Source organism: Pan paniscus, chromosome 11 (assembly GCF_029289425.2).
Source record: "Pan paniscus chromosome 11, NHGRI_mPanPan1-v2.0_pri, whole genome shotgun sequence".
NCBI classification, from domain to species: Eukaryota; Metazoa; Chordata; class Mammalia; order Primates; family Hominidae; genus Pan; species Pan paniscus.
Genome location: NC_073260.2, coordinates 22,680,841 through 22,707,043, shown reverse-complemented (window position 1 = coordinate 22,707,043; position 26,203 = coordinate 22,680,841). Strand labels below are relative to the sequence as shown.

General features: G+C 41.1%; 1 protein-coding gene across 5 annotated transcripts in view; it reads right to left on the bottom strand.

The window, feature by feature from the left end:
- Positions 1-26,203, bottom strand: part of ASTN2 (astrotactin 2) — a 980,114-nt gene that overhangs the window by 212,603 nt on the left and 741,308 nt on the right. For all 5 annotated transcript variants that reach the window (XM_034928931.3, XM_014346251.4, XM_034928932.3 and 2 more), the window contains one exon: positions 12,969-13,234. In XM_034928931.3, coding sequence (XP_034784822.1) covers positions 12,969-13,234 — 266 coding nt within the window. The remainder of the gene's footprint in view (positions 1-12,968; positions 13,235-26,203) is intronic.

The following is a 26,203-nucleotide window of genomic DNA, read 5'->3' as shown; positions in this document are numbered from 1 at the left end:
CGATCAAGCCTCTAGACCTAACTACACAGTTACAAGAAATACAAGGCAAGATAAGGACATTAAATAACACCATGGGAATGCAATCAGCAAAATCCAGGTTGTGGGGAACTCTGCAGCACAAACAACCCAGTTTTATCCATAAAATATCCCAAGGAATAAAAAGAGAGATAGATAGGTTAGAAGAGACTCACTTATCAGCCAACTACAACATTTGGATCTTATTTAGTTTCTGATTTGAAAAAACAAACAAGTACCAAAGATATAAGACAATCCAGTAAACATGAACAATAATGGGATGTTTGATGATATAGAGAAATTATCGTTCATTTAGGAATCCTGGATAGGGCATTAAGGTTATCTTTTGAGTGTTTATGTTTAAGAGATAAGGATTTTAACATTTACACATGAAATTATCTCATGTTTGAGATGTGTTTCAAAATTACCAGGGCAGTGTAGAAGCAGATGTGAGAGGAGGTAACACAGGATTAATCCCTACTAAAACTAGAAGATGATAGGTACATGGCAGTTCATTATTAGATTCTCTCTACCTTTGTATATGTTATGCTTTTCTGAACTAAGTTGATTTTGGAGTGGGTAGCAGATCCTGGGATTTAACAGTGCTCTCCCAAATGGGATAATTTGGAGATGAAGCTAAAAATGAAAAAGAAACACATGATCCAAGGAGAATCCACATTCTTTGTGGTCTTCCTCTCCTCTCAGGATATGAATTTATAGCCTGGAATCCTTTTGCTCAGAGATGCTAGGCATGATGTAACTCTGTCACCCAGAGAAGGCACTGCACAGACTGACCATCTGTGTAATGGTACAAACTCATGCTGCTTTCAACTGCATATGCCTGGTGAATTGTGAGACACATCTGGAATGACTTTTTTTTTCTTCTTAGATTAGGAAGAAATAGAAAGAGAGTTGGATTGTTTGTGAATTCTCTCCAGGCCCTTACCACCACTGTTGACTGAAGTTGCCTAATGACCTAAGAAGAGCTCCCTGTGAACAGGGTTAAGCTCCAAAAGGGATGGAGCCTGCAGCTTGCTCTTCCTGGAAGCCCAGCACTGCCCTGGCTGGGGCAGTCTTTGATGACACCCTCAGATAAATGATGGTGGTGTGATAAATAAGTAGACATTGGATAGCTGGAAAAAGGATTCCAGCCCTGGCTCTGATATTTGCTAGTCTTACAGGGCTTCAGATGATGGCTGGCTACACTCTCTGAGTCTCAAGTTTCCTTATCTAAAAAATGAAGATAAACAGTGCTACCTTCATGCTTCTATTGAAAGGAGCCAATGTATGTGAAAACACCATGAAAGCGTGTCAATGCAAGCTGGTGACCTTTTTTTCACTCATTCATTCAATCATTTATTTTCTTTTTAAGTGTATTTATTGAATTTCTACTATGCATCAGGCACTTTACTATCAGCTGTCGGTATAAGGCTGACTAAAAGTTGGTGTAGTACCTGGTTTCATGAAGTTTACCTGCTAATGTATAGGAAAATATTTTGACTTAATATAAGAAAGGATGTTCTCTCGGTGAGGGAAACCAAATGCTTAGGTGTCACTGAGCAAGCCATTTGAAAACTGGGAATGTTCAGACACAGTCTCCACAACTTTTTGCAAGGTGCAAAAGAAAGGAATTGAGAAATAGATTAGGGTTGGGTTGGATGCTTCTATAATCCCTTCCATTTCTGAGTTTATCTGCTGTTTCTTCCTCATAAACTCTGTTATGACCATAAAATAAAATAATAAAATTTGGAAGAGGAGGAGACACAGGCATCAATCAGTTTCAAAAAATAAAAGTATAATTAGAAAGTGTGATAACTGTTATGGAAGAAAGACAAAGAGACCCAAGAAAGTAAGTGAAAAAATAAACAAGGAGGATCTTATCAAATCTGGAAACCTTGGCAATCTGATAAATGAGTAACAGTTCACTCAGTGGAAAGAAGGGGAGAAATACATTCCAACTACAGGGAATAGCCTGTGCAAAGTCTCTTTGGCAGGACAGAGCACAGTGTTTCCAAAAACTAGAAGAAGATCACTACGGCTGGAGCACAGGAAGCAAGAGAAGTAAGAAGACAAGATGAGTTTTAAGAAATTAGAAGGTTTCCGCCCAAGCAGCCCCTGAGCACCATGGAAAGGACTTTGGTTTTTATCTTAAGAGCAACTGGAAGTCGATAAATGGTTTTAATCAGGAAAGTGATGTGAGCAAGTTTTAGTTTTGAAAATATCACTCTGGCTGCAAAGAAGTGGAAGGATTAAAAGAGGCAGGGGTTGTTATTAGACAGGAGACTATTGAAATAGTACAGGCAAGATTTGGATCAGTTTGGGAAAGAGTGAATGTATTAGAGAAATTCTTAAGGAGATAAATCTACAGGACTTGGAATGGGTTGTATTATGTGGGGAATGGGTGCAGGTGGAAAGGAAAGAGAGTTATCAAGGCTGACTCCTTGGTTTCAGGATTTTAAAAATGGAAATAGAAAATACTGTCAGAAGAAAGGGAAGGCAATTCATGGCAACCACAGTAGAGTGGTCTGCAAGGGTTACAAATGAGAAGTTACTGTACTTTTATTGTATGGTAGGAGCCAATCCTAGAATGAATCGAAGTGAATCAATGTAGACAGAGATGCCTGCTTTTTCAAAAGTTTTGGCTGTTAAGAAATGAAGAGACAGCAGCTGGAGAAGGTAACTGAATGCAATGACATTGTCTTCAGCATGCATTAGACTTTAACTTTTATTTAAAATTTGAAGAAGAGAAGCTAGTAGAGAGAAAAGTGAGAAGAAGCTCAGGTGCTCAGGTCAAATCCTGGCTCTACAAGTTCCTATTTGTAAGACCTTGAGACAAGTGATTTAGCTTCTCCATGCCTCAGTTTTCATGTTGGGGAAAAAAGGATAATAATAGCACCCACCATGTGGACTTGATGAGAGGGTTCAGTGAGCCAAGTACATAAAGTGCTTCAGCTAAGCTCCTGGCACCATGGAAGTGCTCAGTAAATGTTTGTTATTATTAAAAGGACAAGGGAAAGCTTTTCTGCCATTCTCTTTTTTTATTGCATGTAATAACTAATTCAATGTCCCATGGAAAAAAAATATTCTCTGACATGCAAAAATGTTTGCATTTGCTAAAACTGTATATCTCGCATTTCTTATTGAATCTGGTAGTCTTCAGGTCCCATGAAAGAGCTATGTTTTCCAGTTTTGCAGGTAGACAAGCCAAGTATTAAGTTCCTCTTTTGTAATTGACCATGAGTGTGTTGAGTAATATGTGGATTACTTCTCCCTCTTTTCTTTGATCTTCCCTGTTGCCAAGGATTGCCTGACAGTCTGATTCTTGGCCGGTTCACCTCCTTCTCAGAATGCACTAAGATAGAAAGGAAGTGACCCACAATAGCAGAGAAGGTTTAAGCTAGATTATAGGAAGTACTTGACTTTCTTAATCCCTAAACAAGGAATTCCCTGAAGGAATTTCAAACTGAAAATGACATATGAACCAGTTTGGGTAGTGGTTCTCAAGCTCATTTTGTACCAGAATTACCTGGGGAGGCTGGGAAAATGAAGACTCCCAACCCACAAAAAAAAAAAACAAAACCAGAATCAGTAGGAAGAGACAAGGAAACTCCATTTTAAACAAACACTTCCCCCATTCTCACCTTAAGTGATTTTGATCCACTGAGACACTCTGAGATCCAGAACTCCACTCACTAGGCACTCTTGACCTCCCTTATTCTGCTCTACTTTTTTTCTATACTTTTTAATATACTATATCATTTACTGTGCTGATTGCTTATTTCATGTCTCTCTCACACACACTCCAGTAGAAATTAATTTCCTAGACTGTGAAGCTATAATGCCTGCTTTGCTCCTAAGGGTATCCCAAGTGCCCAGAACAGTGTCTGGCCAATAGGAGCCCCTTAGTCAATACTTGTTCAAATGATGTAAATGGAATTCTCACTCTTCAGCCATCTCATACATATACCCCCCATCTAACTGACACTGACCCTCTTAGTTTAGTATTCTACAACATTTGAGTCAAGAATATGGATCTATTCTCCAGGAGAAAAATATAAGTAATGTATAATTCTGCAAAAACTTTCTAGGGATGAGCATCCAAAGATCCTATAAAGTCAAGGATCCCCAAATGCCAAATTAACAACCCTTGCCATAAAATCGGTCCTGGTCCCCGCAATTCATCTTCTGTTGCTATAGTTGCTACTCTAAGACTCAAATCTAGTTATATTTTTCCTTGACCTACAATCTTGAAAGACTCTATATGGTTTGCACAGCACCCGAATTTTACAACATGGCGTTCAAAGTTGCCCACAGTGCAGCCTTCTGCCTATCCCTTTTCCAGTTTTATTTCTACCAAATCTTTCAGGCCTGTTGCAAGAATGGCTGACTGAACACAAAAGCTTTGGACTCAGACATCCTGGGTTTGAATTCTCACCCCACAATTCACTAGCCATGTTATCTTAAGTAAATTATTCACCTCTCTGAAGTCTCAGGTTTTTGTTTTTTAATTTGTAAAGTAAGCATAATAGTGAATACTTCAAATGTGTTGTAGGGGGACAGAGTAAGAGAACATATATAAATACACATGAAGCACTTTTTTAAATGCCAGGCACATAGTTGGCACTCGATAATTGTTAGGTTTTATTCTTCTATTCTTCTATTCTACATGCTCAGCACATAGTATTGACACATTTTTCTGTCTCCTGCTTTTCCAATATTGCTTAGTCTAGACCGGGGTTTGGCAAACCTTTCCTGTAAAGGACTAGAAAGTAAACACTTTGAGCTTTGCACCCCATACTGTTTTCTGTAGCTACTACTTAATTCTGCTGTTGCAGCAGGAAAGCAGTTATAGATGATATGTAAATCAAGGTATGTGGCTATGTTTCATAGACTTGATTTATAAAAATAGGAAGCAGGCTGGATGTGGCCCATGGGCCATTGTTTTCCAACTCTGGTCTAGACTAGCTTTGAAATCTTACAGACCTGGGTTCAAGCTTCTCTGGGGTTCCATCTCCTTATCTGTTAGATAAGGATAATAATAGTACTTCCCTCATAAGTTGTTGGATGATTAAATTAGATAAAGCATGTAAAGTCCTTAGCACAGTTTTTGGCACATAGTACATATATATGTATCTGATGGATATTATTGTCTTCATCATCAAAAAACTTGCTTTGCAGTTCTACTATGTGCCCATATCCACCTTCCCTTCTTTAAGAATTGTTTCCAGATTCTCCCTCTCAGAGTTTCTTTCTCTCTTCTAACACTGTTGGAATGTCTATTGCACTATTCAAAAATAAATCATGCATTTGTGTAGCATATGTAAGTAATTATAGTAGCATATGTGTCCTTGTTACTAGACTGTGTGCTCCTTGAAGGCACAGTCTGTGTCTTGTTCCTCTCTATAGCACATTTTCTAACACAGTATCTGGCACACAGTAGGCAACCAATGCAAGATAATCACAGTGATGGGGCTATAGCGAGGGTGATGCTGGTAGTGATAGCAGTGGTGTTGCATAGTGATGGTGGTAGTGGTCATGGTTGTAGTGATGGTAGGTACTGGTAATAACTGGGGGAGGGGGTGAGACTTGGCTGTTAATTTCTCTTCAAAGAGTAGTTATTTGGAATTCTCTTCTCAATTGGAGCCAAAAAGTGGAAATGAAGCAAACAAGCTTTTCTGGCAGAGAGAAAGAATCTGCTGGAAGGTCAGACAACCACAAGACTAGAATTACACATGACTCTTCCTAGAGCAGCATGAACAGAAAATGCTCACAGGATTGGAAGTCTGAAAACCCAAGGGCTAGAAAGAACCATTCAGATCTACAGAGTATTTTACAGCCTTCAAAACACTAAAAGTCTCTTAATTTTTCTACAGACAGCTGTGAGGAAAGTTACCACCACCCATTTCCCAGATGAGAAAACTGAGCCTTGGAAAAATGAAAGATATTTCCAAGGGTTGAAGTCATGTCTTACTTCAAATTCAGCCTTGGCTATGTGACCTGAAAAAACTCAGTCCTCAGCTCTGTTCTTAGTTTTACTATCTGTAAAATAGAGATTGATTTGTAAAATAAACAGGATAAGATTTTAATAGCCCTATCTGCTCATAAATGCTATGTCATTGTGTGCCACTGGTATGGAGTGCAAGATATGTATATCTTTCTCCTCCCAGTATTAAATTTAAGGAGTAAAATTGGCATTGTCTCTGAATGGGAAACAAATTTCAGGTCACAGGATGCCTCTTCCAACCTCAAAAGATTTGCTTTATATTCTAGGTAGAAGTTAGAGCTGACCTTATCACAGTGCCAAAGGGGACCTTGGATGAAGTTAGCCTGCTTTTCTCATCATACAGATAAAGAAATGGAGACCTAGACAGTAGAAGCATGTCCAATGTCATATAATAATCCAGGACAGAGCCTAGTTCAGATTCCTAGTGTCTCTGCTTTCTAGTTTTCCCAAAGAAAACTCCCAACCCTGAGATGAAAAGGGATAAATACTAGATTGCCTACTTTACAAATGAGTAGAAGTCAGATCACATAGACAGTAAATGGCAGAGAAGGGATTCAAATCCAACTCTGTCTGGCTCTTTAGTATGCCACTCCTCTGCCTCCTCCACTTGGAAGACTCTCTTTCACCCAGGAGCTAAGTTAACAACCGCACAAAGTCTTGTACATTTAAGCACCAGTTGTGCTGAGCCAAGCTCTGTGGCTTTGGGCCGTGTAAGAGCCATTTAACAGGTGGAGGGAGGAGATTTATGCATTAATCAAATTATTCTTCATAAAGAGTTTTTTCCTGCTTCTCTTGTTCAAAACAACAGCACAAGGTATAATCAAGGGCTCGTTTCCAGCTTAGGCAGAAGGCATCATCTTTTCCCATGCATTCACTGGAATGTACCTAAGGAGACCCCAACTACCCAAGGAGCTAGTGTCCAATGGTCCCCAAGGCCATCGAGAATACCTTGGTCCAGAATCAGAGGACAAAAATACCCCACAAACCTCAGGCATGTCATATCCTCTCTCTGTTAGTCCCTAACTGTGCCGTAAAATGGGGTTCAGGATTTTACTCAGAGCCTCTACTCCAGGGGTAGGGAGTTCTCATACAGAGGAACTTCCACTCTGCATTAGAATGAGCTATGATATTCATTGCCAACAGAGTACAAGTTCGAGCAATGTTTATAAAGTGAGAAAATGCCCCTGAGATCCCTCCATTTGTAAAGTGCCCTTTTGGGTTAGCCAATGGCCTCTCCCATACAAAATATGAATCCTATTCTAAAATGTCATGTCCCTAGCACTTTAGGTACCAGTAAAGTTTTCAAGTACTATCTAGAAGAGGAGTTACCAAAGGAAACATAGAAAAAGAAAAGAGCCATTTTAAATAAACATATTCTTATCACTATCATAGATAACATTCGTCTGTTAAGTGATTTCTTCTTGGACATTATGCATTCATTATCTCTTTTGATTCCCATGAAGTAGGGATTGTGAGACCACATTTTACAAGTGTGGAAACTGAGGTATGAAGACACCATTCAGCATCACATAGTGAATGGGGATTGAGGAAACATCCAAACCCAAGCCGGTAGAGCAAAGAATCTGTACTATCTGCTTCCATGTAAATAAAGTGTCTTGTAGGAAACTCAGAAAGAAACTGACTCCACTTATCTGTTTTTTAATTTTTGTTTTGTTCTGTTTCGTTTTTTGTTTTTTGTTTTTTGAAGTAGGAAAAGAAAGTCCCAGAAAGAGAAAAGAACTTGCTATGACCAGCTATGTCTCAGTGTGAAAGCCCAGGCCCCTCAACTATAGGTCAGGGCTCTGAAGTGTTTTCTTGTATCCATGTGGCCTGTAGAGATGATAGATGGAAAAGTCATGGGAGGAAGGGTGATGGGAGTTAGTGGCAGAGTTGGAGAAAAAATGATAAACAAAACGAGAGTAGCTGCTTTTTCTTCCCACCAGCGTTATTTTGTGGCCATATTCGCTTCCTCCAGGATCATTTCCAGACCTGCAGTGGGTGTATCCCACTCATTCCCACTGCAACCTGGCTCCCTTGGAAATGTCTAAGGCACTCCATCCCTTAGGCTGTCATGACACTTTAAACAGGCCTTTCATTTGTGTTTGGGGAGGGAAAGAAGAAACTGGAGACTTGGAGGAAGCCGCCTACAGTCGTTCAGCTCTAACATTTCTTTGCAAGGATCACTAAGAGGAAAAAAGAGTAGAAGTGAGAAGATAGTGCCCATGCCTGTCTGTTTGCTCTAACTTCTCCTGGCTTCCCCATTGCCCTGGGGCTAAACTCCTCACCACATGTTGTGCAGTTCTGCCTGACTTCTCTTCAGCATTGTCCATGGAGTTTTCTCCCAGTCTCAGCTCCAGCCACACTGGTTTTCATTCTCTTCCTGAAATGGGTCACATTTGCTCATTCTTCAGGTGTTTGCAGAAGTTGGGCATTCTACCAGCAATGTTCTCATTCTCCTCTTCCTTTCTGAAACCCCAGTCTTCCATATTCATTTTATGCACTTGGCCCCCAAAAGCTCACTTTACATGTCACTTTCTCAGGAAAGCCTTCTCTGACTGCGTAAGGCCCCTTAATACATGCTTGCAATCCACCAGCCTAGTACTCTGTACAGTCTTGACTCTACTTATTCGTGTGATTGTTTCATTAATATCTGTCTTCTCCATAAGTCTGTGAACTCCATAAAGATAAAGACCATATCCACTTGTCATACTGTTCACTCTTCAGGGTATAACGCAGTCTTAGCATACAGTGGGGGCTCAAAGATACTTAATGAATGAATGACTAGCACTTCCAGCTCTACAGGTCTCCTGCAAGGAGAACAGTGACATCTAGTGACCACTTTCACACTCTTGGGATTCTCTGATCACACACCACTAATTAGCCTCAGAAAGACCTCACTGGATTTCCAATGAGTTGAATATTTCAATGATGCTGAGGGAACCTGGCATGGAATCCAGACATAGGGGAATCTGGCTCCTGCACAAACAGGAAAGGCACCACCAGCCTATCTATTGCTATGCATGTGCCAAGAACACATTGCAAAAGTCCCGTGTCTTGGCTTGTAGTGTGCCACATTGCAGATGAGGACAGTGTGGCCCAGAAAGGCCGTCACTGGAGCGAGTTCACAGAGCAGTAAACAGGGATATTCACAGACTCATTCACCAAGTCCCAGAAGGCCAGTTAAACACAACTACATCCTCACTGATACAACACTAGTCGAACCACTAGGTATTTTTATTTATTTATGTTTTGGAGACAGTGTCTCATTCTGTTACCCAGGTTGAAGTGCAGTGACACAATCACAGCTCACTGAAGCCTTGACCTCCTCCTTGAGCGCTTGATGCGCTCAAGCGATCCTCCCACCTCAGCCTCCAGAGTAGCTGGATGACAGGTGTGCACCACCACACCAGGCCAATTTTTTCTTTTTCTTTTTTTTTTTTTTGAGACAGAGTCTTGCTCTGTTGCCCAGACTGGAGTGCAATGGTGCGATCTTGGCTCACTGGAACCGCTGCCTCTCGGGTTCAAGAGATTCTCCTGCCTCAGCCTCCTGAGTAGCTGGGATTATAGGTGCATGCCACCACACCCAACTAAGTTTTGTATTTTTAGTAGAGACGGGGTTTCACCATGTTGTACAGGCTGGTCTTGAACTCCTGACCTCATGATCAGCCCGTCTCGGCCTCCCAAAGTGCTAAGATTACAGGTGTGAGTCACCGCACTTGGCCTAATTTTTCTTTCAGAAATGGTGGTCTCCCTATATTGCCCAGCCTGGTCTTGAACCCACTGGGCTCAAGCTATCCTCTCACCTCAGGCTCCCAAAGTGCTGGGATTACAGGCGTGAACCACTGGCCCTGGGCCTGTGCTTGTTATTTATTGGAATCTGCAACAGCCTCCTCATGGATCTCCTTGATTCTACTCTTACATTCTCACAGTCTATTCTGACCCTGCAGCTGGAGGTGTGGAGACATACACATATGTATTTTATTGTTGGTGTTAGTTTGGGGACCTCTGATGCACAGAGTTAGATTATTTGCAATGTTCAGTTTAGGACTGAAGCTCATTGTTGAGCCATGCATGGGTAGGCTTTATTTATTTGTTCAGTTAGCTAGTTAGTTTTAATAAACTTTTTAAACTTTAATGAACTCTCACTAATCTACCACCAAAAACACCAGCTGGGAGCTGGGCGCAGTGGCTTACACCTGTAATTCCAGCACTTTGGGAGGCTGAGGCGAGCAGATTGCTTCAGGTCAGAAGTTCGAGACCAGCCTGGCCAACATGTTGAAACCTTGTCTCTACTAAAAATACAAAAATTAGCCAGGTGTGGTGGTGGACGCCTGTAATCCCAGCTACTCAGGAGGCTGAGGCAGAAGAATTGTTTGAACCCAGGAGGCGGAGGTTGCAGTGAGCCAAGATTGCGCCACTGCACCCTAGCCTGGGAGATAGAGTGAGACTCAGTCTCAAACAAACAAACAAACAAAAAAACACCAGCTAGGAACTTGAGTACTTACATGTAACATATGCTTCCTTATGCCATTACCTTAGTTTTCCTGACTCAAGATCACCATCATCCTGTCTCCTATGTTCATCACTTCCTTGCTTCCCTTTTTAAATCATATTTTTGCATCTGTATTTATTCCTAAAAGATAGTATATTTGAGGTGTAGGTATGCTTTAACTTGAAGAAGGGAGGAAAGGGTGTTGTGCCATATAAAATCTTTGGAGCCAGGCATGGTGGCTCTTGCCTGTAATCCCAGCACTTTGGGAGGCCGAGGTGGGTGGATCACCTGAGGCCAGGAGTTCAAGACCAGCCTGACCAACATGTTGAAACCCCATCTCTACTAAAAACACAAAAAATTAGCTGGGCATGGTGGCAGGTACCTGTAATCCCAGCTACTCCGGAAGCTGAGGCAGGAGAATCGCTTGAACCCAGGAGGTGGAGGTTGCAGTGAGCTGAGATCACGCCATTGCACTCCAGCCTGGGCAACAAGAACAAAACTCTGTCTCAAAAAAAAAAAAAAAAAATCTTTAGGACTTACTTTCTTCAGTTAATAATACGTTCATTCATTTCATATTGACAGGTATCACTATAGCTCATTCATTTTGGTTACTGTAGTATATTCTATTGAATATATATCCTGTGCTTTATTTCAATGCTGTCCCATGGATGGGAATTTGGGTTTTTTACAGAGGCCTCCTTCTGCCACACAATCTAATCCCATCAGCCTCCTGCCAATAATCATGCATCATCATCACCTCATGGCCCACAGGATAGGGTCAAAATTCCACAATTCGGCTTACAATATTGTGGAAATGATCAGGACTCATTTTGTTTCTCCCTCCGTCCTTGGTCTTAGTCATGGGGCATTTCTTTTGGTCTTTGTACAAACAATGTTCTTTTCTTCCTTAGGTCATCTACCTGACACTTTCCCTACCTCCTTTCTCCCATGCCTTCTCTTTCCTCTATGAAGCTCTGTATGAGCACTCAACACCCTCCAGCACTTAGCCAAGAAGTATGCTGTGGGAGGGGCACGGGATTCATAGAGTTCTACTAGACTTAGTCAGTGGTCTACCAGTGGAGGCCCAGGGCTGTCTGGGAGGTGTTGTAGGAGGAGGAGTGGGGATCAAATGGGAGATGCTTTATCTACCTTCCTCTGCCTCATTGAAATAATGGCATCACTATTCCTGATTTTATGGATTGAGGTTCAAGAAAGATTGCATTTGGAAAAAGTGTTCCATAAAGATAGGTTTGCAAACCAGTGAATCAATAATTCATATGGTCCCCTCAAGCCCTGCCATTCTATAATTAAAAGTGAGAGAACCGAAGAGAAAAAAAGAAGCAATAATTTCATGGCTAAGTATATAAACTCTGGAGCAGACCAACTTTCAGTAAATCACTTAATATCTTTGAGGTTTCCTCAGCTGTAAAAGGGGTACGATATTAAAATGAACCATATGAAATTGCCATTTTATAAGTTAAAAATGGCCAAATGTCAGCAATTTCATATGAATCGAACCAATATATGTAAGTAAATCACAGATCTGGAGGGCAGAGTAAATGAGATAATGCAAGTATTGTACTGAGGTAGATACTGCTAGGTTTTCACCAAACCCATGTCTTCTCCTAGGCACACAGCTAAAATCCATTTCCCTGTCTTCATTTCAGACAGGTATGGACAACGGCTGAGTTCTAATCAATAGAATGCATGAGAGGTAAAAATGACATTTGCCACTTTCAGGCTTGGTCTATTTAAACCTATGATGTGCAACCCTCCCTGTTCTTTCCCCTTCCACAGCAATTGTGGAAGCATCAGGTCAATGCAGCACAAGGAACAGGCTGAGTCCCTGCACTACTTTTTTTTTTTTTTTTAAACCAAGTCTCACTCTGTTACCCAGGCTGGAGTACAATGGCGCGATCTCGGCTCACTGCAATCTCCACCTCCCAGGTTCAAGCAATTCTCCTGCCTCAGCCTCCCAAAGTAGCTGCGATTACAGATGCCTGCCACCACACCTGGCGAATTTTTGTGTTTTTAGTAGAGATGGGGTTTCACCATGTTGGCCAGGCTGCTCTCAAACTCCTGACCTCAGGTAATCTACCCGCCTTGGCCTCCCAAAGTGTTGGGATTACAGGCATGAGCCACCATGCCCATCCTGCACTACTTCTCATAAAGCCCCCCATCAATCAAAAACATCTATTTGGGATGTTGCACAAACAAACAAACAAAAACCTTGATTGTATTAAGCCACTGAGATTTAAGGGTTTATTGTTTATAACAGCTAGTATTGTCAAACTATGTAAGTACTTAGAACATGGTAAGGAATCAATAAATGCTAGTAATCACCATGATGATATGATGATGATCATGATGACAATCCCCCTGGACAAAGGGTCCACAAGGGTAGGAGGTAGGAGGGCTGGTCAAGTTTGACTGAGTGGCTGGGCCAGGGGAGCTCACCTCCTTTGTGCCATTGTCTTGGATGAGGGTATAAAGTGGCACCACACGGTTGATTTCCAGCAGCACTGGTGTGGGGCTCAGCTGCTCCTTGCCTGGCCGGCGGCAAAGGTGACAGGTAGATGGACAGCGCCCCTTCTCCTCACAGCGAATCTCCACACCTGAAATGAGCTGGTCATCTGACAGCATCTGGGCTGTCAGCAAACCTGAGAGGTAGGTGATGAAGGGCATGGACTTGAGCTCCTTCTTGCTGCCCAGCTCTGTGGTCTCTGGAGAGGCACAAGACAGGAAGAGCGAAAGGTAAACTCAGGATTATTCAAAAGGCCAGACTCTTGAATTCACAAAATACAGATGCTAAGAAGCTGGTATCCATTGAGGAAGTAAAAAGATGATAGAGTGATTTATTCATGATGCCTTGGAAAGACTGCCAGACTGAGGGTTCAAAGGACAGAATGGTGTATTGTCCTACCACTTACATTAAATATCCACTTGCTTTGTCTGGCCCTCATTTTTCCCGTATGTAAAGTTGGGGCCAGGGACAATAATCCCAGCACTTTGGGAGGCTGAGGCAGGTGGACCACCTGAGGTCAAGAGTTTGAGACCAGCCTGGCCAACATTGCAAAAACCCATATCTACTAAAAATACAAAAAAATTAGCCAAGCGTGGGGTTATGTACCTATAATCCCAGCTACTCGGGAGGCTGAGGCAGGAGAATCACTTGAACCCAGGAAGCAGAGGTTGCAGTGAGCTGAGATTGTGCCACTGCACACCAACCTGGGCAAGAGAGCGAGATTCCATCTCAGAATAAATAAATACATGAAAAATAAATAAACTAATTAATTAAATAAAGTTGGTAGGTTGGGCTAGATTATTATTCAATAATTTTGCAAGATATAAATATTCAAAGATATTTTTTACCCAACCAAAAATTCCTTTCGGTCTTCTGTCAACCTACAAAAAGTATATCCTTCCTTTAAAATTTATATCTAGTCCTATATTTTCCATGCAGCCCAATATTACAAGGAAAACACAAGCTTTGGGTCAAGCCAACTTCATCTGAAATCTCAGTTCTGCTTGAAAATACCTCTGCAACCTTAGGAAAATGTCAGTATCCAAGTGACTCCAATGATAAATTCTGAGAAATGGGGTTAATAATACCAATGAAATCAGTTATGAATAGCAAATGAGAAAGAAGGAGGTAGGACTGTCTGGAAAAGACATCATTTCTCCTTTTTTTGTGTGTGCTTACCTGTTTCCTTGTTCACACTTTTCCTGCCTCTTTCTTCATGTGCACACTGAGATCTGACTTATGCATGCTTCATTATGTGCCATCTCTCTTGATCTATAAACCAGTATTTTCCACCTCTGTGCCTTTGCTCACTCTGTGCTGCTTTTCCCCTCTGCCTCTCCACATCTCTTCTATCAATGCTCCATTCCAATATTACTGTCTTTAGGGAGTCATTCTTCATTGCCCCAGCCCTTCTTTTCTGAATAAGTGTTTCTATTTATGAGATCTTATTTAAGTTAATTTTCCCTTCCCATTTTCTGCTGACCTCTAAAACAATATTATCAACTCTTGGAGATCAGAGGCCATGGCTCCCATTCCTACCCACTTTCAGTGCCGAACATGGTGCGACGGATGTATCTGATACTCAGCCAGAGAGATTATAGAATTCTGAATGGCTAGAACTATATTCATGATCTAGTCTAGAGACTTCAAAACTCTTCTGAGGAATCCTAGGAAGCACCACAGCAATTGATTGCATAGAAAAAGAGGGAAACTGAGCAGGCAGGGCTCTAAACCCTCATCTCTGTTTCAAACAGAGCAGTTTCATTTTTATTTCTTTTATAGGCTGGCCTTCTATACAAGATTTCGTAAAAATAAAGAGTTCTATGGCTATATCAAAAATCTTGAAGAAGCAAAGTGATTTGTACAACTGACAGGGTTCCTTTTACATCACAGACTATGAGAATGGTATCCTCACAGATGTGCAGTGCATAATCTGAGTGGTAAAACATGGTAATTTTATACTAAGAGACAGAGCTTAATCCATCTGGCAGCTTCAACGAAGCCTAGTAATGTCAAGGCAAGCTCCTGCCTCAGTGGAAATAGGGGCCCTGCACCCTGATGTCGGGGAGAAAAAGGAGAGTTGTCTCTTGCTCTTGTTCTAGGCTTGTAGTGACATGCAGCTGATCTGGAAATGGACTTGCCAATTAGAAATACAAATAAACGCAGCCTTCATTCATTACTCTCTGGGCCCTCAGGCCTGGAATCTGGCCTCCACCTTTTCTGTCTGGCTGTCAGCAAATGCTTATGAGCATCAGATCAAAGGCTCTGGGGGAGGAAGACAAGGAAAATTCCAGTTAACCAATCCTTCACAGGGATTAAAGAAGGGTAGTTACTAAGACAAACAAAACAAGGGTGTAAAGAAGGCATCCCAGCAGCTAGAGACAGTCTTATATCCAGACCTTTCAAAAGAAGATGATGATGACTTTTTGTAGACCAGACGGATAGTTTTGAGGAAAGATGACTTCAAACTTGGGAGAGAATAGCCGTTCGGGGAGAAGGTCAAGAGAGAGTCAGAGCAATGAGGACACTAGGGACTCATTAGCCCACGCTCTGGCCTAGGTCAAGAAACTATGGCCCATGGGCCAAATCCAGTCCCCTTCCAGCTTGTGTAAATAAAGTTTTATTGGAACACAGCCACCCCTATTCATTTATTTATTGTGAATAGCTGCAAGGACAGAATTGAGTAGTTACAACAAAGACTCTATAATCACAAAGCCTAAAAATATTAACTAACTTACCCTTTACAGAAAAAGTTTGGCAACCCCCGCTCTTGACCTAGTTTACAGATGGGGAAACTGAGTTTCAGAGAAATGATCCAACCACACAGGAATATGGAAGTATGATGGATTAAGTAATGTAAAAATTGTGGAATCAAATGCACCATCAATAAACTTAGATTGTGAATCTCCAGGGAGAAAAAATAGAGTGGGGCATCTTTTCTTCATAAAATGGATTTCAAAAACTATTGAAAGAACACACTGGTATGCTGATCTAGTACAAATCTTCACATTTTAAAGAAGAGAAAAGTGTGTCCCAAAGAAGGAAAATGACTTTCCAAGGTCACACAGTGACTCCTTTCAGCACACAATCCCAGTCTTCTAATCACCAATTTATCATTTAAACGACTATCTTATGTTATCTCATATTTTAAAGCACAGATGGCATGATCCCCATAGCACCTTGCTATATGCACATAATTTCACTGAGAAGAAATATAACTTGGTGCTAAGAGTAAAAATTCCCTTGATCAAACAAACATTCATAGTCATTGGGTTAAAGATATAACTATCCATTTAACAACACAATAATCTATAGATCTTTGCTAGTCTGCTTCTGTTCAATAAATCTTCAGCTTTTTAAATCTATCACCCCTTTTGGTGCAGTTAAAAGCCCACAATCTTGGCTGAAAATTGCACCACAGTAGCAGTATAGAATTTACAGCTGAATTTAAGGGTTAGTTTTGCCAAAGGAGGGCTATAATCTGGTCCAACCCCATTGAAACCTATTACCAAAATAAGGAAAGGGACTTATTTCTAAGTCTCACGCACTTGTATTAACAGTGATCCATTTCTTAGAGACTGTGTCATGCCTAAGTTATGATCTAGATGAGAGTTAAGATGAAACACCATTAGCCATTCCATTAATTATTCCTCTGTAGACATCACAATTGCAAAAGCTAATTGCTTCTGATTCAACCTTACCCTGTGGCTAAAGTCATCTATTCGAAAGGCAAACCTTATATTCTTCTCCTGCTTAAAACACTTCCATTTCACTTCACTCCTCTTAGGTTAAAGACCAAAACCATTAAGACAGCACGTAGAAAATGTGGGATCTAGACAACATGCTGCCTCTCTAGTTGGATCTCTTATTCTGTTCCTCTTAGTTCAGCTACAATGGCTAAATCCCTTGCATATACCCTCTGCCTCTCTCAATCCTGGCACAGGCTCTTCTCTCTGCACAGAATTCTTTCTTCCACCCCATCTCCAGCCCTGCCTTTTCCAGGCTAACTTCCACTCATCCCTCAGGTCTTAGTTCAAGTGCCCATTCCTCAGAAAAGCCTTCCCTGAATTCCTCATGCCACTAACGTATACCAAGATTTTTTTTATATATATACAGCGTCTCACTCTGTCACTTGGGTTGAAGTCAGTGGCACAATCTCAGCTCACTGAAATCTCTGCCTCCTGGGCTTAAGCAATCCCCCCACCTCAACCTTCCAAGTAGCTGGGACCACAGACACATGCCACCACACCTGGCTAATGTTTTCTTGTGGGTTTTTTGTTGTTGTTGTTGTTGTTTTGTATTTTTCGGTAGAGACAGCATTTCGCCATGTTGCCCAGGCTGGTCTTGAACTCCTAAGCTCAAGCAATCTGCCCACCTCAGCCTCCCAAAGTGCTGGCATTATAGACATGAGCCACCGCACCTGACCTATTAGGTTTTCCTATTACAGATCCTCATAGCATCCTATTCTCTGTATCACCTATTAATGTCTCGAGATTGTAAACTACATGAAGGAAAAGACAGCATCAGTTTTGTTGATCCCATATCCATCTTACACAGTACCTGGAACACAGCAGGCTTTCAAAAATATTTTAAATATTTGTTAAATATATAGTAAACATACATAACCTGTGCTGCCTTATCCAAGCATCGATGAACCTAAGAGCCAGAATTGGTAAATTACAAGGACGATAACTAATAAATGATTGTAGTCAACATACAACCTCTTCCCAAAGTAAAATTAGTGCTCTAATCAAAAGGTCAACAGATGAATAGCTGAGCACTTTTCCAGTTGCTCTGACCCTCTCTAGGTTTTCATGTAGGCCCTTGCCATTAAGTGAATGGGAGAGTTAGGTTAAAATACAGTGTCTTTAACAGGCCAAGGAAAAAGAACATTTTTGAAGAGACTTATCCTCTGTTCACATTTCCCATCCCTCTGAACAATGCTTCCAAAATAGGATCATGTCTGGTTTCAAGCCCAATTCAGTTCCAATGACACTACAACCCATTCATTTGAGAACCTGCCAACTGAACTCTCTTTTTTCTCCTCCCAAATTCCTGCTGGGTATTATTTTGTTGCCACCAAAAAAAAAAAAAAAAAAACCTCAGTTGAAGTGACAACTCCTTGTTGGGAGGGCAGCCAGGGCTTTTTGGCAGGAGGTGATGGCACCGCTTGCCCTCATCCAGAAAACAAAACAAAGCATCAGACTAAGGGCTTCTGGGAGAGCCAAAGCTGCACAGATGTTTGTTCAATATTCGGCAACGGTGCAGGGTGCTGCCTCCCTAGTCAGACAGGCTTGCTTTGGCAATAGGTTTGCACTTGAAGCATTTAAAAGCTCCACAGGGACCAGAGGGGCTCAAATTAGAAACATTAAGGGAGAGGGGAAAGGGGTGAGACTTTTATATCATAAAGAAAGGCCTTTATTACAGCAATGGCCTCCCAGGAATTACTGAAATTGGATCATTTCTTAGGCGGAGTTACTGTCTCCTGTTGGAAGAAAGCAATTGCTCTGAGGCCTGACTCAAGGACCCACACATATATCTTTAAGAAGGGGAAAATAGCCAGCTGAAATGCCATTAGCAAGGCCTGCACTTCTGTGTTGTGCAATATGAACTTCTCAGCCTAACAATCAAAGTCCAGCATCATTAGTGTGCCCTTTATAAATAATAGTACCAACCTAAAAGAGTTATTGTGAGGATTAAGTAAGGGGCCTGGAACAAGTTAAGCACTCAATAAATATTATTTGTTATTGTTGTTGTTGCTGTAGATGTCATAATTACATTGCTGTTGTTACATGACATTAAAATTGAAATTTCTGTTCAGACACCAAGGCCTAATAGAAGTAAAAGTCCAAAGTCATGCCCCTAGATGCAGAATTTACAAAGGAGAGGAAATCTAACCAATTTCACAACTCTAGAAACCTCAGCCAGAACAAAGACATAAAAAGAGGTTAGGCCAGACACGGTGGCTCATGCCATAAAAAGAGGTTAGGCCAGACACGGTGGCTCACGCCTGTAATCCCAATACTTTGGGAGGCCAAGGCAGGTGAACCACTTGAGCTCAGGAGTTTGAAACCAGCCTGGCCAACATGGCAAAACCCCATCCCGATGAAAAACACAAAAATTAGCTGGGCCTGTTGGCACACGCCTGTAATCTCAGTTATTTGGGAGGCTGAGGCATGAGAATCACTCGAACCTGGGAGGTGAAGGTTGCAGTGAACCGAGTTTCTGCCACTGCATTCCAGCCTGGGTGACAGAGTCAGAACCTGTCTCAAAAAAAAAAAAAAAAAAAGGAATATAAAAGAAAAAAGAGAGGTCAGAAAGTAGCAAGATTTTTTTTTTTTTTTTTTTTTTTTTTTTTGAGATGGAGTCTTGCTCTATCACCCAGATTGGAGTGCAGTGGCACAATCTCGGCTCACCGCAACCTCCACCTCCTGGATTCAAGCAATTCTCCCTCAGCCTCCTGAGTAGTTGGGACTACAGGTACATGCCACCATGCCTGGCTAATTTTTGTATTTGCAAGAAGAGATTTAAGGAAGTTTGTTTTTTGTTTTGTTTTTGTTTTGTTTTTGCAAAGAACTATTACCATGTTTGGAGTCTTCAGCACCCTAGCCAGCTCAAGTGTTACATGCTATCTGCTAACTCTAAGTTTTGTGAGAGGAACCCTCAGGAGTGCCACTTGGAGAACTTGGATACATTCTCAGCAACTGGCAAGAAAATGGACTAGGTTCTATCTTCACCTGAAAAAGCTGTAGTGGCCTATACCAACAGAACAGAAGGAGCTGCATGGGGATTAGCCCAAACCCCCAGAGGTTGCCCAGTGAAAAATGCTTGCTTCCTCTGAACTGTATATGGGTCACATAGAAGAAAGAACTGGCCTGGAACTGTTTTAAGCCCTACCCAAGAGGAATCTAACAGAGTGATGGGTCCCCCACAGTGAATCTCCATGAGGTAGGAAGCCAGAGAAACAGTAGGTAGGAAGGGATCACTGAAGCCAGCCAAAGAGAAATGGCACTGTTCCAGGTCTTACGAGAAGTCCCAAGCATTGGGGACCGCTGAAAAGCCCCCTGAACAAGCCCCCAAGACAAATGGCCAGCTTTATAAAGATGCCAGGACCAGAGACCGCAAAGCCAGGTAAAATAATTCTGGAGCAAGTATGATCTTCCTAATCCTGACCACTGCTCTTTTTTTTTTTTTTTTTTTTTTTTGCTTGTACTGTGAAAGAAGGGGAAGAAGAGGTGCAAAGTAAAGAAAGAGCATGAAGGCCAACCATTCCCATCTCTTAATGCTCCTACTGGGAAAGATACGGAGATTTTGTCAAAAGATTTGATTAAAATATTGGACTGGAAATCCTAATTCCTGATTTGAAAGTATGTTAGCAATGTAAAATATCGATGGTGCTGCTACCTATTCCATAAGTGATAATAGATTAGATGTGGTCTGCTAAGATTTTCATCTAGAGGTAGAGGAAAATTATCCCAGTAAATATATCACAAAGAGTGGCAGAATCTACACATATGTATATACTTCTGAGCATACTTGTTTTCAGACTATATTTTGACTATTCTCAATTTGCACTATGAACTGAATCATTTATATCCTCATTATAGTACATGTCATGTTTTTATTATTTGATTTAATATAATAATTAAATGAATATATTTCTCTCCAAATATACCATAAGTTTCATGAGAACAAGGACCATGGCCATTTTTAATGAACATTTGCATTCCAAGCACAGAGTTCACTGTTTGATATCATGTAGACAGTCTGCAGGTAAATATATGAACAAATGAATAAATGAATGCATAAATCTGACTCCGGTTCCACTAGTGTAATGCTTATCAGACTTCAGACCAACTATCCCAATTTATCACCACAGCCCAAAAGACAGTTGGTCTGTTTTATTTTATTAATGTACACTTGATAGATCAGAGAAGTAAAGTAACGTGACCAAAGTCACACAGCTAGCAACTAGTCTAGCTGTTTCTACCCAGTTTTTCTGCTCTTTCCACTGTCCATATTTCCTCTCTGAAAAACTTTCAGCACCAGTTTTCACTCCTACAGGATGAGTCATATCCGTTCCAAATATTTGTATCTTCCCATTACCTCCCACCCCCAGGTAATGCCCCCAATCTCCTCCACCCATTTCCATGGGCTAATAGGGTCTCCTGGGTGGAAAGCATTCTAAAGGTCACCTGGTCAGAAATCCCATCTAATTTTTCATTTACCACCAAATAATCCTCCAACTTATTCTTGGACATTTCTAAAGATGTGGAAATCAGTACCTTTCTAGGCCTCAAGTTCCATTGTGGAAAAGCTCTATTAAACTTAGACTAACTTCTCACCCAGGAACCACACTTCTCATCCTAAGCATCAGACCCAAGCCCAGAGTTATGTACTTTACGCTATTAGATGTCTTATCTACAGTACTCACGCCTGGACTCTAGTTGGGGTGTGGGGTCATACTACAATTAAAGAATTCACTAACTAGGTAGATGAAATTCCTATCCCAGGAACCGTAGGGCATTGTTGGGTGGCTTCTGAGAAGGTATATATGTATGAGTATGTGTATGTTGTGGTGTATGTGTTGTGTTCATATTGCAAGCACACACACACACACACACACACACACACACACACACACACATTTGGGGAATGGAAAGAAAAGCAACAGTGGAGATTCCAAAAATAAGAAGACAGAATTATAAAACTGCCAAACCCTAGGACAACTGATTTCCTAACCTAAGTGAATTTGCAAGCTCTTCCCCTAAATGTATAAGTAATAAGCACAATTACAGAGGGGCAGCTATAGCACAGTGTTTTGCTTGAGTTTAAATTCCATCTTTTTTGTTTTCCAGCTAGGTGACCTTGGAACAAGACCTTAACCTCTCTAAGGCTCCATTTCCTCATCTGTAAAATGCTAATAATTTTAGTACCTAAATATTGGATTATTTGGAGGATAAATGAGAAACAGAACTTAATGAAAAATATCCAATGCTAGGGTGTCAAGAGCATCATCAGAGGTCATTTGTTCCAGCCCCTGGCATTCATCCTAGCATTATTCAATTCTTGTACATGTCTGAATCTGTAAATCTTCCCTTGAAACCTGCCTGATGCTTTAACTGTCAAAAATTTCCCCTTAAATTACCTGTCTTCTACCTACAAGAAGACAGTAGACCAGGGTAGAATTGAATGCGTAAGTCCAAAACTGTTGAGTCAGACTACCTGATTTCAAATCTTAATCAAGTCACTTCACCTCTCCAACCTTAGTTTGTTCATTTGTAAAATGGGGATACTAACTCCTCATCCAACTCCTCTAGGAATAAAACAAAAGATGTTGTGCTAGCACATTTTCACCTATGATCTCTCACAGTTCTCCATCATCCTACAAAGTAGGGATTGTTGCCCCCTTTTACAAATGAGAGAACTGAGGCACAGAGTGATAAAGTATAACTTGCAAGAGGACACCTGTCTTCAAGTGAAAGCAGTTAAATTTCTGAGGCAGGTCATACTCTCTGTGGGAAAGGGACCCCTGGACACTGCCCAGTAGCCTAGTAGTGGCCAGTGTCTTGGCCAGAATCAGGAATCAGTCGGCATTGAAGGGTAACATTTACTTCTTCCTCCTGGGACAAGGCAGGTTGTGGCCAGTAACAGGAGGCTGAAAAAAAAAGGTCATATGTGATCTCCTGCTGCCCTCTAGTGCCTACTTAAGATGATTGCTCTGGGGAAACCTCTGTTCTGATCCTTTCTTGCCAAAGAAGGATCACTGTGTGCAAAGCAACTTCCACTGAGGGAAGCCAGGCAAACAGTAAAAGCTAGCTATGATACAAGGAAGCTTAGTGCGATGAGTAAAAGAATTCTGAAAGAGCATTTGCTGAGAAGGCCTATTCAGTGCCAGGTTTACAGCTAGGCACAAGGGGGGAAAATATGAATAACAATTTGTTTCAATCCTTGTGGTACTCAAGTGTAGAGACCTGATGGGGCATATTGGCTGGGAAGGAAAAAACAGAGATGGAGAAGGAGATGCTTAAGATATGGCAGAGAGAAAAGACAATTGATGGAGCAGGATCTTAAAGAAGACAGTAAGAGAAAAAATTCCAAGGTGGTAATGGAATGGATGCAGTCTGAACTTCATATATATCTGGATGTGAAATTCAGCTGGTCAAAACTAGGCATGCAACCAGGCCCTCTTTGTATAGTTACACAAGTTGAGCTCTGTAAAAAGGTGACTCACTCATAGGTGGGAATTGAACAATGAGAACACCTGGACACAGGAAGGGGAACATCACACACCGGGGCCTGTTGTGGGGTGGGGGGAGGGGAGAGGGATAAAATTAGGAGATATACCTAATGTAAATGATGAGTTAATGGGTGCAGCACACCAACATGGCACATGTATACTTATGTAACAAACCTGCACATTGTGTACATGTACCCTAGAACTTAAATTAAAAAAAAAAAAAAGAAAAAAAAAATATATATATAAAAGGTGACAAGGCAAAAGGGTGGATGGGGACTAAATCCACCCCCAGCTTCACGTGCCATGTCTGTGCTCCTGCAATTGAGTACAAGTAGAGGAGCTCCTCTTCCTAATTCATATAAAAGGTAACTTACAGGCTAGCCACATCCCTGCATGTGACCATAGACAAGCTTCTTCCTCATAGTAGTCTCTGCTTTTTATGTATAAAATAGGCTAATATCACTGACAATATAAAGTTGTTGAGATTTAAGATAACGGGCTGGGTGCAGTGGCTCATGCCTGTAATTCCAACACTTTGGGAGGCTAAGGTGGGCGGATCACCTGAGGTCAGGAGTTCAAGACCAGCCTGGCCAATATGGTGAAACCCCGTCTCCACTAAAAATACAAAAGTTAGCTGGGTGTGGTGGTGGGCACCTGTTATCTCAGATACTCGGGAGGCTGAGGCAGGAGAATCACTTCAACCTGGGAGGCAGAGTTTGCAGTAAGCAGAGATTACACCATTGCACTCCAGCCTGGGCAACGAAAGTGAGACTCCATCTCGAAAAAATAAAAAAATAATGTAGGGTCATGCCAGACACTTAATAGCCACCCAAAACATGCCAGTTCTTGTTATTATTACTATTATTAGTATTATTCTAACAACATAGTCTTATTTTTAATGCAGTTTTGCTTTTAAGATGGTGATAGGAAAAGTGCTTGGTAAAGGGAGAAGACAGAAAAGAAAATCATATTTCCCAATCTTCTATTCTTTGCCAAACACAAGACATTGTGGATCTCATGGAATCCTCACAACAGTGCCTTGGACAAGTAATGTCGTAATTTTTTACAACTGTAATATACAGCTGAAAAAACAGAGTTTCCGAGAAGTGACAGACTGCAGTCGAAGGTCATTAGGCATTCAAAGTCTGACCCCAAAGCCCCTTTTCTGTCCAAAGGAGCTGAGATGGATCATTAATAGGAGAACTGCCTTCTCTTTCTTGGGATCAAGTTCTTTTACTTTCTTGAAAACTGTGTTTAAAACTTACTCCTCAAGAACAGATTCCAAGATTAGTTCCTTCCCAATTCCTTCCTCCTCCTTCCAATCACTTCTCAGGCTAGGGGTCAAAGAGGAAATGCTCAGAAAAGATTATTCTTGGACAAGGCTTACGGAATTGGAGGCCTCTGAGATGCTAATGACCTGCTTTAGATAAAGACTCCCAGATTGTCCCACTTGAACATATTTGAAGCAGGAGAGCAGACCAACAAGGTATACCAGCCCACCTTGGGGCCAGTAGGAGGCCACTTTGGGGCCAGGGGGAGGTTGGCAGTTTCAAACATCCAGGAGGGTATGAACATCAGCTGGAGTCATCTAGGAACCATTAGTCAGTTAAGGGAACCATTAGAAAACACTCTCTTACCGTTTTCCTGGGGGTTCACAGTCTTGCTTTCACATTTCTAACTATTTTTAACAAAATGTTAAAAATACTCATGTTAAAAGACAACCTTTAAACATGTTACCAGGCATTACTTTTGGAGAACATGTTCAAGATTGAGTTACTTCTCCGTTAGCTCCCCTCTGCGGTGTAACTCTGCTGCTAGGGGCAGGGAGAAGGATCAATGAGCCCACTCAACAAAATATAAAAGGGCTGAAACTCATAGAGATTTCCTGTCTTATATTGAGGCAATCAGTAAAATTAATATTTAACAATAGCTGCAGTTTTACAGGCACATATTCCAGGACAGATGTTCTGCTACTTGATTTGCATACATTATGCCCTTTGGTCTCTATAAATCCTAACAATGAGAGGTAGGTTTCACTATTGCTTTTTAAAGATGAGTAAATGGAAGCTCATGGAGGGAAAATCAGGGATCCAAGAACATCTGGATTGCCATTGTGACCTTCCTTATTTCTAAGCACTCTTCCACAATATTAGCCTGCCTCCCACTCTGCTACATTGCTAGAGATTCAAGTTCAGGCAGTTATAAATTCTGGAAATTGAATATTCAATTTCTGTTGCTTCTGCCCATTACATCACAGTAATCAGCAATAAATCTCTTACCATAGCAGTCTAGGGACAATCAATAGGTAATTGGTTGAAAAACTATGAAGCATCCAAACAGTGGGGTACTATATACCTAAAAATGAATTAGAATAATATTGTATGTGATTGGAGTAATCACAAATATATTTTACTAATTGGAAAAAAAGAAAGTGCAGAACAGTGTTTAAGGTTTTTTGTTTTTTTTAATATAGGCACAGGGCCTCACTATGTTGCATAGGTTGGTCTTGAACTTGTAAGCTCAAGCAGTCCACCCTTCTTGGCCTCCCAAAGTGTTGGGATTACAGTGTGAGCCACCACGTCCAGCCCAGAGCAGTGTTTAGAGTGCTCTCTTTTGTATAGAAATATATATAATATATATGTATATGTATATATGTATATAAATTTTTTATTAGGAAACACTGACAGGTTACCCAAACCTAACACAATAGTTATCTACAGGGAAAACAAGAAAACAAGGTCCAGGGATAAGAATAGAAGCCAGAGTTCTGCAGTATATCTTCATTTATAAGTTTTAGCTTTGCACCACACAAAAGTTTTACATACTTTTTTTTAAAGCACAAAAGAAAAAAAAAACAATCTCTACAAATTATATACCCACTGAAAAAATATCTCTAACTCTACATCAGTGTTGACATAACTGTTTAGA